Source organism: Anabrus simplex, chromosome 5 (assembly GCF_040414725.1).
Source record: "Anabrus simplex isolate iqAnaSimp1 chromosome 5, ASM4041472v1, whole genome shotgun sequence".
Classification (NCBI taxonomy): domain Eukaryota; kingdom Metazoa; phylum Arthropoda; class Insecta; order Orthoptera; family Tettigoniidae; genus Anabrus; species Anabrus simplex.
Genome location: NC_090269.1, coordinates 451610970 through 451630999, shown reverse-complemented (window position 1 = coordinate 451630999; position 20030 = coordinate 451610970). Strand labels below are relative to the sequence as shown.

The 20030-nt window shown below is 37.5% G+C and overlaps 2 protein-coding genes across 2 annotated transcripts in view; both read left to right on the top strand.

Annotated features, from left to right (window-relative positions):
• Positions 1-10543, top strand: part of LOC136874640 (uncharacterized) — a 173335-nt gene extending 162792 nt beyond the window's left edge. The window contains exons 5-6 of the mRNA XM_068227902.1: positions 5164-5237; positions 10506-10543. Of these exons, the coding sequence (XP_068084003.1) occupies positions 5164-5237; positions 10506-10543 (112 nt within the window). The remainder of the gene's footprint in view (positions 1-5163; positions 5238-10505) is intronic.
• Positions 10335-20030, top strand: part of LOC136875106 (zinc finger protein 665) — a 31581-nt gene continuing 21885 nt past the window's right edge. Inside the window, exons 1-2 of the mRNA XM_067148835.2 lie at positions 10335-10630; positions 13669-13751. Of these exons, the coding sequence (XP_067004936.2) occupies positions 10565-10630; positions 13669-13751 (149 nt within the window). The 5' untranslated portion in view covers positions 10335-10564. The remainder of the gene's footprint in view (positions 10631-13668; positions 13752-20030) is intronic.

Genomic DNA, 20030 nt, shown 5'->3' with positions numbered 1-20030 from the left:
TGAATACCACCATTACATCCTCGACACCAGAATGTAGACTTCTTCTTCTTCTTCTTCTTCTTTACTTTCAAGCACACAACACATAGGCGATTGTTATTCTGTGGCAATATTTCGAGAGCATGAGAGGGGCCTCCTGCATGACCTGTTGGCCTCACAACTGGAATTGGGAACTGTTCATTTAGCAATCTCCTAACTATAGTGGTCATGAAGTCTCATCTTGCTAAAGGCTTATCAGTGTTCTTTATGTACAGGGCGTATGTGTCAAATAATGTTATATCTAGAAGATGTGAAAAAAAACTGCTTCCAGTACCTTCTAGTGGGTCTGGAACAAGTGGCATGGAAAATGCACTTACCTTTATTATCTACACCTCCCATGAAGTTATTGAACTTATGAATCAGTAGTGGTTTCAACCCCTCCTCTCCCTCAATATAACATCCCGTTGTGAGACAATAGACTGGTTTCCTTGTTTTTGTCTCTTTATAAGCAACCAGTAGAACGTCACCTTGCCTAAAGTAAACGATTTGCCTAGGTTCAAGTTTTGTACCTAAAACAATCTGAGACAGTCCCTTTGAAGATTTATTCACTGTTCCTGTGAGGAAATGATTCAGTATTGCTGAGATGAGTGCATATCAACACTTCAGATTGATATCAGAAGGAAAACTGGCGACTAAATATAGCTGGCTCAGCTGAGACATTCGTGTGGCCGGCCGCCGAGTATGTAGCAGCTACCAAAAGACAGCGGAATTATGACGCTACTTTGGCAACGATTTACACTAGATTAGTGTAAGATGTTATTATACAAACTATTTCATGATTATGGCTGAACATTTCTCCTTCAATTGATTCGTAATTAGCACATTTCGATGAATAATAATAAGATTATCGAAATAAAATAAAGAGCATGTCAAAACGCCTGATATCAGGTGTTGCCACTGGGCAAATGCATAAAACGCCTGATATCAGGCGCTTGCCACTTGGAGGGTTAAAAGAAATTAGTCAACCTGTCATGTCAACGTAAACATGAGATAGTGGAGAGTGGAAAGTATCCCATACAGTGGCTGTGACTAGCCATCATAGGCTTCTGTTCCCAGAGCATATGTTTTCACTTTGCTGGAGTGAAAAGGTCAAAGTAATTTTGTCTGCCTTTGATACAGTATACATATTTAGGTAAAAAGAGAGGGGTGTTGCAGCTTTTTGCAATATCATTTCAACTATTTCCTCGATAGTTTTCTATCCCTTTTAATTACTTTTGTGAGCAAAGTTTGCCCACTCTTGTAGGACTTGGCCTTATGTTCTGGGTCTTTATCACACTATTGCTCAGAGAATCAAAACACTGTGATGTCATTTTAGAAATAAGATGTAAAACAAAGTGCATGGAACACATGGTCAAAACAGACATTCTATTTGGTGAGGTTCAGTCATCTCATCTAGCAGGAGCGTAATAACTGTAACACTGTCCTTCTTGTTTACCAGAACACATGGATATATTTGCAGCTTGTGATGATTTATTAGTTGTGCTCGAGTACTGTGTTCAGTGTGTTAAATCTCATTTCAGTATTGATCTTACAATGAACAATACTGATCACTGCCGTAGATTTAGAATGCCTCATCAGTCAACATGTGAACGGCCAGAACAGTGAAGTTTACTTTTTATGTTGTACGTGATGGATATGGCAAGGAAAGAGTTTACTCAAGGGTGTTGTACGGGATCATTAGGCATTACTGAAGTCTGGACACGGTGTGGTCACATTGTGGTTCTTCCTTAAAGTGAGACCAAAGGTTATGTTTGCCCAGTGACCAAACTGAATAAACTAATCTGCAGGATGATGAATTTCATGATTTATGTTTGCCATATGTTTGACCATTGTTTTATACTGATTCAATTGTTTTTGTATTTTCCTTATTTAATTGTTTTTATACTTTCCTTATGTGTAAGAGTGTTTGTCTGTGTGTTATGGTGCTGGTATCAATCGGTGTTTTTTTCTCCAGGAAGATGAGGTGAGTATTCATGGTCACTGTCTATTTATTTATGGGAATATTCTACCATGCAGTTAGAACAATGTCCACTACCTGGTGCTGGCCGTGGTGAGGGACTCAACACTATTCCTTCCACCCTTCCAGTCCTTGACCACAGGTATTCAATTGAATTAGGCCCTTCCCTCCACATCACAGTGCTTGCAATGTTGTCTCTCTTCCTGCACAACACTGATGAAATATGGGCAGCTATATGTCCTATCTATTAGTGAAAGTTGGCTCACATCTACCATCCCATCATCTGTGGTAGCACTTGGTCGCTATGAACTGGTCTGCTGGGACAGATCCAATGGTAGGAAAGGAGGTGGAGTAATACTTCCTATAGAAATGACTTGTAAGTTATTGCATGGTGCTCAGCTGGGACCTGAGTTCAAGTTTGTTGAGATTACTGTTAGTACAGCAAAGTTCCAAGTGCATTTGTCCATAAAGCTTGTGACACTGTGGACATGACCGAGTTCGAAGCTCTTTGATTCAACCTCGTGCCTATTTGTGAACATGCAATAATCATAGGTAGCTTTAATATCAGCCTAAAGGAAGAATTGGCCCATACTGGGAAATTCGTAGACATGATGTTGTTTGGAAACCTGGCTATCCTTCCTTCATACCCTACTAATCGTATATATACACAAATAATCACACCTCATATATTAATTGATTCTACAGCTAACAAACTGTGGAAGGTTGTAAATCATGGCCAAATTTCTGTTCCATCAATTTCAACTCCTGACCTCATTTTCTTAGCCTACTCCCTTTGTGTACCCAAATACAAGCTAAACACCGGTGGTAGAAATATAAAAAACATTGATTTGGATCACCTATAACTTAACCTGCAATGAAACTCTACTTCTCTACAATATCGATACAAAAGTTGATAAATTTAATGCTCTCGACACCAGACTGCAGGACAAGCATGCTCCGAAATGACTTGTGGAAGTTAGTTGCCCTCTCTACCCATGGTTAAATGACAAAATTGAAAATATGATGGCTCATTATGATACATGTTTTTAGAGTACAAGAGAACTCTCAGTGAATGTGATTTCCAAAGTTACCTTCTGGTTAGAAACTGAGTTCTAAGAAAACTCTCATTCAGGTAAACTAAACTCAAGTAACACTTGCTCACTGGGTACTTGAAATGTCAGCAGCAACAGACAGAACCAACAAGCTTACAGTAATAAGCGTACATATTTTTTAGAATATAGAGTAACTCCTAACCCAATTACCTAAGCAGGTGTGAATGTGTACCAATCATTCACCCCACAGCGTAATTGCCCACTTTTTGTTCTGGCAACCATGTTATGAAAATACCTTATTCATTTAAATCTGCAGCTGTAATGTAGATAACATCCTTATACAATTTCATCCATACTATTATGAGTGCCATTTTGCCTGTTGTGAGATATATTCAACTACTGTCCTAAAAACTGTTATCTTATCATTATTGTACAAATGTACCTAAGAAATTTGATCCCAAACTAATTTTGATTATTGCCCAACTCTTTTTCCTGGTTCTTCCTAAAATTTTGGAACAACTTGTGTTCAAACGAGTATTGCGATATTTAAATTACCATTCCCTTCTTGACCCCATAAAATCAAGTTACAAGAAGGGGTTCAATACTGCACCTGCTTCCCTTGATGTGACACAAGACATCAGACTCGCTATGGAAGCATGTCTGGTGCGGCTTATGACACATTAGACTTACAGCAGTTATGGAGGTGGACTGTTTCTGGTTTGACTCTTTAACACTGAAGATTGTACATCTTACTTGAAGATCTTGGCAGCGTGTATCAACTTGTGATGGCATTTCAGAACGGCAACCCAGGAAAGTAGGGACCCCATAGGGAAGTGCTTTGGGACCACTACATTATTTGTTGTACATGAATGAAATCTCCTCTACATTAAAATCATATTCTTACAACTTATATATAGATGACTTTCAAAGATATACCCACGGCAAAATAAATGAATCACCAGAAACAACTAAACAAATTTGCACAATCAAAGAGGCTATTAATAAAAACGTCATATACCTGAGCAGTCATTGTCGGTTCTCCGAAGCTCCTATGCATGATCAACAGTACACCTACTCCAGTTCTGCTAATAAATGATAAAATCATGTCTTACAATACAACAGTGAAAATCCTGGGTGAGGCTATGGCTTAAACTCTAATTTGGATTGAACATACCAAAAATGTTTGTCAGAAATTTTTTTCTTGCTTTGTCGATTGAAAATAAACCTGGTTGTCTTACCAGTGGACATGTAACAAAGGCTCATCCAGTCTCTAATTCTTCCTACTACTGTGACATAATCCTCGTGGATGCAACAAATGAATGAATGGCAAAATAGTGGCAAGCTTTGAACTTTTAACCTGAGCTGTGATGTGCATATGACTCCTTAGTATCAAGAACTTCACTGGCTGAAGCCTGAAAAATGTTGTTAGTATCACTTGTATTAATACACAAACTCCTTTTTAGCCACACATCTGAGAACATTTCCTGTACATGAGATGGCCCTGTCCTCTTCATCCTACTTTGAAATTCCCTACCAGTCAGTGATTCATGCCGAGATTAGCTGTTAATTGCTGTGTACTGTACAGCTCATTGTGTGAGTGTATGTGTAGACCAATTTGATAGTTGTGAAATATGTGTATTTATTTTAGGAATGTGTTTGAGGAGTCCGTATTGGTTAATGTACAGCATGCTGTTTTATTTATATTATACATGAGAGTGTTAGTATAATGAAACTCAGATAGATTATACATTCCTGCATCTGCAGATAACTGTAGTCAATGGGGTTAAGTGTAAGAGAGGGCAAGGAGCCATAACTTTGCCACTTGAAAGATGTAAAATAAAGAAAAAGAAAATAATAAAATGGGTATATTAAATATTATTATCTGGGGGATGTAACACCAAATTGTTGTGTTTATAGCATTGCTTTCTTCAAGGAATGAATTCATTGGTTTATAGATGTAATTAATATCCATTGTGAAAACTGTCCATGTTTTTATTCATATGTGATACACATGAAAAAATTGTTTTATATTCGCTCTTGCAAAATGGAGTCCTCTGTATGTGGTAGGTGATATTGGTTTTGCTGTAGCAAGGGATGTCTCTTCCTCTCTTTGCTCAGCAGATGTACAGCAGCCAAACCAGACTCATTCACCAGTGCAGCTCCAAGTCCATCAAGACAGTATGCTACTAGCAGTAAGTAAATATTGTAACTAGGAAATATAATTCAAAACTGTGAGGTTCCTGATGTTACTGTGCCACAAAGGGTAGGAATAGGCCAGGAAGAAGGGCTCTGTTTTGTTCCAGCATTGTACTACATTTCAAATCATTCACAAAAGGTAACATTCATCATGACAGAAATATGCCTTTCCATTAGAAAAATGTGCCTTGTTCATATTACCATTTACTGGAGTGCTTATCAAAATTTTTCAGCACCATTGTGTGTTCCTGTGCCTTTTAAAAAGTGCACTTAAATTAGATGCACAGCATCTTCACTATTCATTTTTACAGTCATTCTAACTTCTTGGAAATTCACGTAATTTCTGCACTTGGCAGGCAGGCTTAACTTTCTCCATATATTTACACATGATATCTGCATTAGTACAGACTAAATCCATGCATTTCCTGAGGTAAGGGATCTGTATGTAGACCTTCTCACACAACTACTTGTTCAGTATCACTCATTCCATAGTTATGCTCTCCCATATGGTACACTGATGGGATACAAACCAGTGTATATGTAAGTCCAGTGACTCTGTTCCTTGTTTCTGCGGTATACATACTTCATGCATTTCTTTGTTGCTTCCTTTCTCCAGTTGAGGGTGAGAGCACTAGGGTGCGACATCAGGAGCCTCCTTCTTATCAAGTAAACACACCAACTGTCTTAGGACACTGTTCTAAAGAACAATTAGAGTTGATGTTGACTAAAATCTGAAAAAAGTCCTTAATATCATATACCTGTGATAAATAATAAAAGTAATAGTAGAAAAACCATTGTTCACCTCTAATACAGATACTCGTAAAGATGTTTTGAACACATTAATGTGCGGCATTAACTGTATGGGAACAAACATGGATAAGAGCTGATACAGAAAGAAATCTCTGAAATATGCTGCTACCAAAATCTGTCAAACACCAGATTGAAAGTTAAGGTCACAAATAAATATGGAGTAAGTAAGGGGAGGAAGATTAGGAGATGGTGGGTTGGCAGCCCTCATGATATTCGCTGTGCTTCCCATTTTCACACCAGGCTGTACCTTAATTAAGGCCACTGCAACTTCTTTCACACTCCTGGCCCTGCCCTATCCCATTGACGATATAAGAACTATCTGTGTCGGTGCGACATAAAGCAGCTTACATACAATGTACAAAATATTCGTTTAATGTTAACAAATTACAAGTAATGAAAATCATTTTATTTTCCGTATTGAAAGAATCTCAATAATAATAATATAAGAGAATTTATTGGACTCCAACCTATTCAATACATTACAGGATGTTAACATTTTTAATTAAACATGGTTAAATTGGAGACATGTTTCGCCCTCCATGTGGGGCATCATCAGTCATATCAAAGCACCTCAAAATTAAACCAGACGTCTGGTTGGAAATTATGAACGTAATATGTAAGAAAGAATACATTAAAAACACTTACAAAGTCCTATCCTAAACGAAATAACAACAGACTAGTTACACATAGTAAAATACGCTAGTGGTTTCTTAATATTAAAATGAGGCCATCATATGCACAGTATAAAAATGGAAGTAATCAAAGTCCATATGATATTGAGTTCGATGGTAGTTCTACGTAGTATGTACAAATGTTGGCAAAATAAAACACAATTTATAATTACTGTACACTTATTTATAATTGTTAAAATTGATGAGGTAAAACATTCCAATTTGTCTATTTGTAATTTGGCTCCAACCAAAATAATTCACCCCAGGATTCATGAGGTAGTCAACTCCGTTGGTCACTCTCTATTTAAATGGAGTGCACAGTGCAAGTGAACAGCTTTTGTTGATTATAAACTGAGGCTGTGCTAAGACAGAGTTAAAACAACACCGGCTTCAAATGAAGATAGTTAAAAACATCATTAGGTTCTTCCTAGTTGACTAAAGGTTTGCGTATATTTTGTTGTTGAAGTGTGGGAAAGTCAGTTGTTGGTTGAATGGGCAACGGTCGAAAAAGTTGTGCAGTGCAATCGGTGTTTGAGCTGTCCTACATGTGGGGGAAATCTGAAAATGGAGGATTTGTCTTAATTAGTTAAGTGAAATGACGGAAAAAGAGAAGAAACGGGAAATCATTGAGAAATGAAAAATGTGAAAGTTAAAAATTTACCTTTAAAGCTGTTTGATTACTTCCATTTTTATACTGTGCATATGATGGCCTCATTTTAGTATTAAGAAACCACTAGCGTATTTTACTATGTGTAACTAGTCTGTTGTTATTTCGTTTAGGATAGGACTTTGTAAGTGTTTTTAATGTATTCTTTCTTACATATTATGTTCATAATTTCCAACCAGACGTCTGGTTTAATTTTGAGGTGCTTTGATATGACTGATGATGCCCCACATGGAAGGCGAAACATGTCTCCATTTTAACGATGTTTAATTAAAAATGTTAACATCCTGTAATGTATTGAATAGGTTGGAGTCCAATAAATTCTCTTATATTATTATTAATGTTAACCTAGTCGATACTAATACAGTACTTGTAAGTGTTGACTAGGTTAACATTAAACGAATATACTTATACAATACTTGTAAGTATTGAATAGGTTAACATTAAGCGAATATACTTATACAATACTTGTAAGTATTAACTAGGTTAACATTAAGCGAATATACTTATACAATACTTGTAAGTATTGACTAGGTTAACATCAAGTGAATATACTTATACAATACTTGTAAGTATTGAATAGGTTAACATTAAGCGAATATACTTATACAATACTTGTAAGTATTGACTAGGTTAACATTAAGCGAATATACTTATACAATACTTGTAAGTATTGACTTGGTTAACATTAAACGAATATACTTATACAGTACTTGTACGTATTGACCAGGTTAACATTAAACGAATATACTTATACAATACTTGTAAGTATTGACTAGGTTAACAATACAATACTTGTAAGTATTGACTAGGTTAACATTAAACGAATATACTTATACAGTACTTGTATGTATTGACTAGGTTAACATTAAACGAATATACTTATACAATACTTGTAAGTATTGACTAGGTTAACATTAAATGAATATACTTATACAGTACTTGTAAGTATTGACTAGGTTAACATTAAACAAATATACTTATACAGTACTTGTAAGTATTGACTAGGTTAACATTAAACAAATATACTTATACAATACTTGTTAGTATTGACTAGGTTAACATTAAGCGAATATACTTATACAATACTTGTAAGTATTGACTAGGTTAACATTAAGCGAATATACTTATACAATACTTGTAAGTATTGACTAGGTTGACATTAAGCGAATATACTTATACAATACTTGTAAGTATTGACTAGGTTAACATTAAATGAATATATTTATACAATACTTGTAAGTATTGACTAGGTTAACATTAAATGAATATACTTATACAATACTTGTAAGTATTGACTAGGTTAACATTAAGTGAATATACTTATACAATACTTGTAAGTATTGACTAGGTTAACATTAAGCAAATATACTTATACAATACTTGTAAGTATTGACTAGGTTAACATTAAACGAATATACTTATACAGTACTTGTATGTATTGACTAGGTTAACATTAAACGAATATACTTATACAATACTTGTAAGTATTGACTAGGTTAACATTAAATGAATATACTTATACAGTACTTGTAAGTATTGACTAGGTTAACATTAAACGAATATACTTATACAGTACTTGTAAGTATTGACTAGGTTAACATTAAACAAATATACTTATACAATACTTGTTAGTATTGACTAGGTTAACATTAAGCGAATATACTTATACAATACTTGTAAGTATTGACTAGGTTGACATTAAGCGAATATACTTATACAATACTTGTAAGTATTGACTAGGTTGACATTAAGCGAATATACTTATACAATACTTGTAAGTATTGACTAGGTTAACATTAAATGAATATACTTATACAATACTTGTAAGTATTGACTAGGTTAACATTAAATGAATATACTTATACAATACTTGTAAGTATTGACTAGGTTAACATTAAGTGAATATACTTATACAATACTTGTAAGTATTGACTAGGTTAACATTAAACGAATATACTTATACAGTACTTGTACGTATTGACTTGGTTAACATTAAAAGAATATAGGTACTTATACAATACTTGTAAGTATTGACTAGGTTAACATTAAACGAATATACTTATACAATACTTGTAAGTATTGACTAGGTTAACATTAAACGAATATACTTATACAATACTTGTACGTATTGACTAGGTTAACATTAAACGAACATACTTATACAATACTTGTAAGTATTGACGAGGTTAACATTAAACGAATATACTTATACAATACTTGTAAGTATTGACTAGGTTAACATTAAACGAATATACTTATACTATACTTGTACGTGTTGACTAGGTTAACATTAAACTCGGGGATTTTAACCTTAATTGGTTAATTCCAGTGGCCCGGGGGCTGGGTGTTTGTGCTGTCCCCAACATCCGTGCAACTCACACACCACACATAACACTAACCTCCACCACAATAACACGCAGTTACCTGCACATGGCAGATGCCGCCCACCCTCATCGGAGTGTCTGCCTTACAAGGGCTGCACTCGGCTAGTAATAGCCACACGAAATTATTAATTATTATTAACATTAAACGAATATACTTATACAATACTTGTAAGTATCGACTAGGTTAACATTAAACAAATATACTTATACAGTACTTGTAAGTATCGACTAGGTTAACATTAAACAAAAATTTTGTAAATTGTATGTAATCACTGTCATCAATACGGACCAAAATGAGGTTAATGACTTGAAATGAAGCAGCTTGGAAATTTTTTTTTAGTAGGATGCACGATGAGAAAATGAGTATACTTTTTGGTGATTAAGTACACGTTATAGTTGATGTAGAATATAATGCTTATGAAGAAATTGACGAGGTTAGCACAAGATACCTGTATCAAACCAGTCATCAGACTTGGAGGGGAACTGGTAATATATTATCATTGTCAGTGGTTTCTCACCAGTGTGCCTATGGTTCAATCCCAGCTAGTGCATGTATTATGTTTGAAATAAAAGCTATGTACCTCTGTGATTTGGATTCCATTCATGACTGGAGGTTGTGTGGCTGTGAGAAAGAAATTGACAGTCATGGAAAACTACGGGCTTGCTGCCTTGCTTGATTAGTCTATGAATGTATGGCCCTAACAATGATGGTGAAGTTCCTTGTTTCAGTAGAAAGTCAGTGGAAGTTGTTTACTACTCCGCTGATGTAAATACTTGAGTTGCTGTGTGAAATGGACCAGAAAGTTGAGATCAAGGAAGAACCGGTCTGGCTTGAAGAAAAAGCAGGTACATCATTCGTAAGTATCCTTCCAGATGAATTTATAATGACTGGAATTTAACTCATGTTCAACAATTCTGTGTGAAGAATAAATATTGGGAGTGAAATCTTTTAATGTCCTATTCTTTTATTCAGTGAACATTCAGTGTTATTCTAGGTGATTCAGAACAAATATGAACAAATACGAACTCTCCAACTCTCCAACTTTTAAAAGGTACTTCTATGTGTGTTTCGTTGTTTTCTCCTTCCATTACACGACAACACATCTGGGTGGTAGTGAGGCTGATATTTGTACATCGTAACATTACATTGCAAGATATTAGAATCATTCCGTATTGATGGTTTTCACTTTACAAAAGAAAATATCTCCTATTCAATACATGTGTGGATTCAATGAATAGGAGGACATATTAAATTCTCCTTTGTGAAGTAAAACGTATTAACATGTCACTGTCAATGCCCATAATATTCATGGTGATGGCATCCTGGATGTCATTGAGTGTTATTGAAACATTTTATTCATCCTATTTTTCCCAGGGACAGCTTAAAGTGTCAAAATAACTCAGATAAAGCACCTTGATCTTACCTACAGGGTCTGGTTTGATTCCAACCAAGTTGAAGTATACTTTACCTGAAACTGAGGGCTAGTTCAAGACCAATTCATTGCCAAGGGCTGAAATGCTGGCCTCCTTTTAATCCCAAGCTCTCATTCGTATTGATTTATGTCAACAGAGCACAATGTTTAAACCTTATTCCCAATGCCCTCATTTAGATTCGCTTTATGGTTCAGCTGAGTGGTGGATGTTGTTAAATGTGGCTCAGTATGAGCTATACCATGGACTGACAATTGTGTGACAGATACACCAGCACGGTTTATCAGAATGGAGTCCAAGATTTGTAGTGAGAATCTATTTTTAAAAAAATTCATTTCATTTTGTTAGCAGATTTCAACACCATGGAAGAGTGCTGCATGTTCCATGACAGCTGATGATCTTCATATTCCATGACAGTTTCGTTTACTCAGCCTATACTGGTAATCTGCTTTCCCTCTGTGCAGTTTTATGGTTTTCCACTCATCACTACCAAATGTTGGCACGGAGAGGGAGACATTTATTGCGGCCAGTGGTCATTTTCCAAAATAAATCACTCCTTGTTACAGAACTGAGTTAGTGAGGTCTTTCGCTGTTTGCACCACATTACATGGTGTCGCACATAGTTCAAACCATTGCTGAGTCCAATCTCATGATATCATTGTCAAGATGGGAAATTACCTGTTGGGATGCAGGTACAGAAGTAGGGCTGTGGCCTGCTCTTTGCTGAGCTGAGGAGCTCAGACTATTATTTGAAGCTTTGCTGTTATGTATTGTTAAAATGCTTTCTGTTTGGACTGATGTTTGCACCACAAGAAGCAAGAAAATATGGAGATATAAAGCCCCAATTGGCTATTGCTCAACCCAAAGCCTGAAATTCATGAGATGATGTGTGGTCTGCGTGACAATTCCTCTTGGCATAATTCTCAATTTTCTAGACTGGGACTTCTATCTCACTCTAAGGTCTTTTTAGCAGCCTTAGTACACCTTGAACTGGCCGTCAGATCAATGTACAATTCCTTGAACTTGCAGCAAATTTAACCCTAGGGCCTGTGGGTACAATGCAGACCTGTTTTCCATAGACAGCAAAGCAGGCACATAGTCCTTCAGAATATCAATAAAAGTGTTATAACTTTAGTAAAATTTGATGAAACTTTCTGTAGAGTCAAAGAAAATTCCGAACAACTGATCATTCATTGAATGAACTTGGACATGGTAGGCAAGTCATGGCATGGGACATGAGGTCCAGTGTATGTTTTCATCCATGGAACACAAGTAATGGCAAGGAACAAACATGTGACACACAATAGGATGAAGACGACATGATGTTGGGATTGTCCTTGTCTTTTTCTGTTGCTCCCTCTTCCTGTGCTCTCCTCTCATTGTGTTCTATTTCATGTTCTTGTATTGTAAGTAAACTCATGTCCTCACCATTATGCTGACACAATACAATACTTGTTGGTTCACTTCCATTTTTTAAGTTTAACATTGATGGTGAAATACTGAATTCATTATGGAAGAATGAAATTTATTTTGTCAGCTGCTGAGATATGGGCCAATCTGTTATCTGTATATTACGTAGATGTAGATACCAAGGAGATGCTCCAAGTCGTTACAGTCTTCGGACCCTCTTGTCAGTGAATCATCAACTCTTGAGGTCATACCTGGATGCACTCAGAATTGGTCACGTGAATTGGTAACGCCCCTGTAACATGCATGTTCTGGATAGGTTGGGCTTAGACCCTTGTATGTAGTGTTCCCTGTTCCCATTGCCAGAAATCAAAAGGATTCAGGGCAAGTGAATGGGGAGACTATGTTACTGGTATCTCCTCAACCCATGAAATGTTTGGGTTAGATGCTGTTGTACAAAGGTATAGAAGTTAGGGTATAACCTTTTTGTGAATGAAATACATCTGTTGTCTTTCTGCAAAGGTAAAATCCCCAATAGAGCTGTTAATTCATTATGGGTATGGAAATTGATGATACTCAGCAGCGGTTAATGTTTGTGATAAAATGTATGATCTTACGAGTCTGTCAGCCATGATTCCTGCTGACACATTGATACTGAAGCAAACCTAATGCCATATCTGTATGATTACTTGAGAATTTACGTCTGCTGCATGGATGTTTTCCGGTAAATTAATATGCCATCTCGTGTGAATCCTATGACTTCTGTAAATAAAATGCTGTCTGTGAACTGTGGATCCTCAGTGAATGCTACACATACTCCTCTCTTTCTGCTAATGGCTTTATGTCGCACCGACACAGCAATGATCTACACATACTCGGCACATGTAAGATGGCCCATATCCCAACAGGTATTGGTTTTGAATATTTCATTATAGGAATTGTCATTCTAGTGTTGACCAATACCACCTCCTGTAAGAGTATGGGACACCTTTTACATTATTATTCTTGTTACCTCTTTACTAGACTTTTCTTAATTTACTCTCTGTATTTCTTATAGCCTTCAGCAGACGTAAAAGATGAACTAATCATAGAAGAACACACGGTTGATCAACTTGTACCATGTTTCAAAGAAGAGGAGAAGTAAGTACAGATTATATTTTACACCTCTAACACTGGCTCCCTCTGTGTGCAAGACAGCCTGGGGATCCGAAGGCCCAGATAGTTGTACTGTTGAAAGGTGGACACTCGGTGTTCTACAATGTCAGCAATTTTTCCCAACCCAGTTCATGGCAACTCAGCTGTTGATTCTCGAGAGGTTTGGTGTACTTTGCTATCTAGTGGACTTTAGAGTGAGATAGACGAGCAGCCAGCGAGATGTTCTGCATGCCTGCTTATCACCCAGATGCTCTGGTTTAGATTTCTGGTCTGGTCATGTATTTTTACATTAATCAAAGAACTGGTTCAATGGCCACTCAGCTTACCTGATTACAATTGGGGAGCTCTGAAATAAGATGGCTGCCCAGGTTGATAAAGCCAAGGATCATGACTGAGAAGAGTGAAACTGACTTTCAACCTATTAGGTCATGTTACGTACATTTAGTACGTGAAGAGATGTTAAGTACAGTATAAAAATGGCCAACCAGACACTAGTGGGATCTGAACCCACAACCTCACGATTTTGCACCAGTTGTTCTACCAATTGAGCTATAGTGGCCTAGGCCATCTTTGTTGTCTTGGAAAGGATCTAAGCTACTGGCCATCACACTGTAGAGTGCATTTAACTCGCCTGTTGAAGGCCAAGTCAATGAATATTAAATTTTCACGACCGCAGCGGGCGACTTAAATGCACTCTACAGTGTGATGGCAGTAGTCCCAAAACTGTAGGTTAGATCCTTTCCAACAGAACAAAGATGGCCTAGGCTACCATAGCTCAATTGGTAGAGCAAATGACACAAAATCGGTAGGTTGTGAGTTCGGATCCCACTGGTGTCTGGTTGGCTATTTTAATCTGTACTTAATATCTCTTGAACACATACTATATGTACGTAACAAGACCTAATAGGTTGAAGGTTGGTTTTGATTACAATGTGGTTGTGATAATTCAGTATTTGCTGAGAAGATTGATTGCACTCACCAAAAATCACCTCAGCGTGCAGGCGTTGAGGCTGAGAAGTGATCGCTTGGTAGGCCAAGGTAGGCCCATTATGGCTGGAGCATTGTGGGATCATGTTTTTTATGTTTGGAAATTCTGTCCAATTTGAACTCTCCACTCGATTTATTTTAAATGACATTTATGTGAATACTAGCAAATGTATCTGTGCTTCACTACGGTATTGTATATAGTATACGGATATCTATGTAAATTATTGTACATGCAGTGAATAACATGTTTTTTTAATTCCATGTCTGAGCGTTATCCGAGAAACAGCATAGGGAGGTCGACATACGTTGCTTCTAATGTAAAGATGGAGTTGTGGCGATAACGGCAGGTCCACTAACCTACTGCCATTCGCAATCAATTTGGGAATATTCATTATAATGACGGGTCCATTTGCCTGCAGCACTTGACAATATATTTGGGGAGTTTTCGTTGCAAGGACAGGCCCCATTTCCTACAACCAGACAGATAACAATCGATGAATTTTTATTATAATTGCAGGCACCTTCCCTACAGCCAGTCAAAATTGAGTTCTGCTGTTATCAATATAATGACAGGCCACTTTTCCTAATGCCAGTCAGCCTACTGCCAGTCACACCAAGTTGGTGAGTTTCCATTATGATAGCAGGCAACTGTGCCTAAACGTCAAGCATATTTTAGATGGGCAAATTTGTTTATAATGGCGAGCACCCCGGCCTAATACCAAACACAATTGGTTATGCGAGTTTTAAAAACATTGCATGTTCTGTAGCATTCTGCCAGTCAAATCAAGAAGGAAAATATTTATTACAATGGTACACAGGAGTTGGAGATAGACCCCATTCATACTGCCAGTTTAAGTCGACGTGGGGAGTACTGATTACAATAGCAGATGTCCTCCTGCTGAGAGTCATTATCGATTTGTAAAATATTAATTACAATGGCACGCAAACTCCTTCTGGATCGCTACAGATCGATTTCAATGAATAAAAGGAGATCGACATATGAAAGTAAGTGCATTTTTACATTCATTTGAAGATTAACTGCTCTAAAAGGTACACCATATCGACAAAAGGATTGTAGGCCTACCATGAAACGCCATATATAACGGTCTAAATGGCTGGTCGTATGATACGTTCTCGTATCCCATCTAGTTTTGGGTAGGATTGAGAATATTGAATACGGTGAAATTATGGTAAAGTTTTCTCACATTGAATTACTCTTCGGACACATATGTGACAACTACAAACACAGAATTAGGTACACATATAACTACTGCGGGGGCCAAGTTTCACTTAGAAGTTGATTGTTCTATCTTTCTGATAAGTGAATCAAACTACTAATTATATGTGTAAAAAGTGCAAAAAATACGTACAATCCTGAAATACAGTCAAATTTAACATATAAGAGATAGAGATACGACAAAAAGTCATAGGACCAAAGTTGTAGATCACTCCAAATTGAACTGAGAATGTACCATCCGTTTTGTGATACGACTTACCGTTTAGCCACCAAATACCTCAACGGGAAGGTCTGCACCATCTTTAAAATTGCCTCCATATTTCAATATTTTTGGGGGGTAAAAAACAAACATTTTTAACATCTCGTAATTTTTCCTTCGATTACAGGCTAAAAGGTATAATTTCAATTTTCTAGCTCGTCTGGCAGATTTTGCCGCCATCTTGATATGGGGGAGAGGATTAAAAATTAGGACCTCCAGGAGACTTTTAAGCCCATGAAACCTATAGGTTATCATTTAGGATAAATATATCTGACTGCGTTCTTATGCTGAGCCCCAAATTTGAGACTCCCAGTGAGGCCCCTCAGGGTAATTTGAAAATTTTCTATTTTTCTTGGGTTCCTGAAAACACCAGCTTCTCTGGTACCAAGTTTTAAGTTTCTACGATGCCTGGAAGTGCCTCATTAATTCACGTCTATTTTAATTTGTATACTTTAACTTATATATACAGTACTATATACTACGTATATAGATAGTTCCAAACTGACTTTCATTTATTAATATGGGTCATATTTAACCCCATTCCCTATGGGTTCTAGGGGCGTCCTGCCCCCACAGTATATTTTCCAGATAGTAGGTAATATTTGTACGCCTCCCACCCCAAAGTGGGCCGAACTTGTACTTTTAAAATATTCTGAGTGACACTATTCATCTCAGCAAGCAAGATTTTTTCATATGTCGCTAACAAATCGCCCCCACACCAAAGGGGGTTGAAGTTGAACTTAAAAAATCATTCCGGAATGTCACTATTCACCTCAGTGACCACGAAATCTATAGATTCATCACTATTTTGGATTAATTTTATATATCACTCCCCCTCGGACCCCCCATTCCAAAGGGGGCTGAAGTTGGACTTGAAAATTTTTTGGAGTGTTACTGTTCATCTCAACGACCCCGAAATCAATGGATTCAATGCTATTATCGAATATTTTTATATATCAGTGCCCCCTCACCCCCTTCACGAAGGGGGCTGACTTGGACTTTTAAAAAATCCGGCGGGTCACTTTTTATGTCAGCGAACCCGAAAACTGTGTATTCGACACTACTTTCTATTAATTTTATATATAACCCCCCTGACCCCCACTCCTAAGGGTGCTAGGGATGGCTTACCCCCACAGTGCTCATCTCCAGATGGTAAGTTATGACTGTTCCAAATTTCTTTGATTTTTCTCCAGTAGTTTAGGAGGAGATGTGTCATTTACATACATACATACGTACATGCATACAAACATACAAACATTCATTTTTATATATATAGATAGATTGGCTAGGCCTTCATCTGAAATGAGGAGACATTTGTGCATCACATCGTAAGTACTAGCTTTTATTTTGATCACCCCAGCTCATGTACAGCTCTCCTTCTGAGAAGTTGTATTATTAAAGTTCCGTGTGCAAAAGCAAAACATAGTGACTGGGTTGTGGGTTAGTAATAGTGATAAACAGCCAATTATTCATCACTTTACAGGTTCTTTAGGGGTGTCAGGAGAACTGAGAGACAAATATTTAGATAATTCCGCATCGGAAATGCCTGTGTTTTTGGAGTTTATTTACCCATTGTTTTCCCACATTACACGGGAAACAGATGCTATGGATCAATTATTGGACCCAGATAGGTAAAGAAACGAATACATGATGTCAAGTGGTTTGACACTAATGAGGATGGCATTAAGGCCCGTTTTACTCTCTGCATTCTGATATCCCAGGTTTGCAAACTTTGAAAACGAACCCTGTGGCACTATAGCCCTGAAGGTCCGCTGTTCAGCCCGAAGGCCTGCAGATTACGAGGTGTCGTCTGGTTAGCATGATTAATCCTCTTTTGTTCGTTATTCTTGGCTTTCCAGACCGGGGCTGCTATCTCACAGTCAGCTAGCTCCTCAATTCTAATCACGTAGGCTGAGTGGAACTCGAACCAGCCCTCAGATTCAGGTAAAAATCCCTGACATGACCAGTAATCCAACCTGGGGCCTCCGGGTAAGAGGCAAGCACGTTACCCCTACACCATAGTGCCTGCTTCATAAACTTTATATCCAGTTATATTAGAGCAATGATAAATATATTGAAACCCCAATAAGTGTGAAGTGCCTCAACATATACCCAAATGTTTTGATATTTACTGCAGAAAACTTTGTTCTAATGTCATTGTTGGTGAGTACAATTATTTTGAATGCTTCACTGAAAAGTGTGCATAGAAATTCTGGTGGCTGTTCCGTTGTCGAGCAAGATGGTAGAAGTGATGCCACGTATTATGCACAGTATTGTTACATTTTTGGTGGTAAAAATTACAGTGCAATACTTGAAAAGTGCTATAATCACTTCAGATAACTCCCTCTATTGGATAAACTAGTGGTAAGTGAAAAATGTACTTTTAACTCTTTGTCGTGGTGCAGTGTTGAAAGCCTGGAGCTGGCAGCCATTGGTCGGCCACAGCAGAGGATATGAGCGGTGTTGTCAGACTGCCCATAGCAGATCAGCCACTGTTGCGGTTGGTGCTTAGCCTAAATGAGGACATCAAACTGATCCCGGGCCCTCAATAGTGTACAATCTGTGGAAATAGTGGTAGGAGGAAGCGATTGTTTGTGCACTCCAATAGCTGATAATACCAAAATAAATCGTCCGTTATTGGACATCATAAATTTTCCAGCTAACTCATTCCTGGTTGCTAGCCTTTTGCCCCTATGTGTTAGGTTGGGCTCATCAGTTGTTACCTAGCACACCTACCAAGACGCATGGCTAGTGCATACCGTGGAGGGGACTGCGTAGTCTACTTGAAGCCACCAGCAGTGCCAATGCACTATGAGAAACTTTGTCTCACCAAAGAGACAGCACGAGAGATTCGAAGGAGGAACCAACCACCTGTACCAAAAATGGAAAAGAAACCCAATTAACTGTGAGTGGGAGAAGTACAGACTGGCTAAAAACAAGACTAAACAATCTACTGGAGATTCCTGCAATTCTTATATTCACAGTCTCAACACCAACTCCCTGGAACTGTGGGCATTTGTCAGAAGGAAAGTTTGCAACAGAGCTCCATCTGTATTTAAACATAACAGTACGGGAGTGTCTACACTGCAAGAAATTGCAGGCACCGTCAGCAGGAAATTTAATAACTTCTCAGCCCCTACTGAGGAAGGGAACATGCCCTATTCAAGGACAACTACCCCTCTCTTCCCTTTAACTAATCGTTGATGACTATTTCTCTTTGGAGCAGACAGGTGTCTCACAGATAGACTGTGTGGCTCTGAACTTGAGCAAAGCTGTTGAACGGGTGTCACATTAAAGACTTCTGCTAAAACGTGACAACCACAACATTCAGGGTAAACTACTGGCATAGTTGGGGTCTTTTTTGGTGGGTCGAACGCAATGTGTTGCACACAGAGGAGCCAAATCATACCATACCACAATTACTTCTGGAGTAATTCATGATAGTGTGATAGGGCCCTTCCTGTACCTGATTTATGCTCTTGACTTACTGGATTGTGTAAATTCAACCACAGCATAGTGAGCTGTTGACAGTCATTTACAGAGCTGTGAAAAATAGTGATGATCTGGTACATTTCCAATTGGATCTGGATAGTATAGCTCTGTTGTGTGATATAAATGAAATGTGTATAAATGTTAAGAAATGTAAATATATAAGACTAAGCAGAGCTAGACAACCATTCCAGAACCTGCCTGCTCTATATGGAGTCCACTACCAACTTCTAACTCCATCAAACTGCTTGGTATTCATATTATGGATAATCTACAATGGAATAAGCACTTG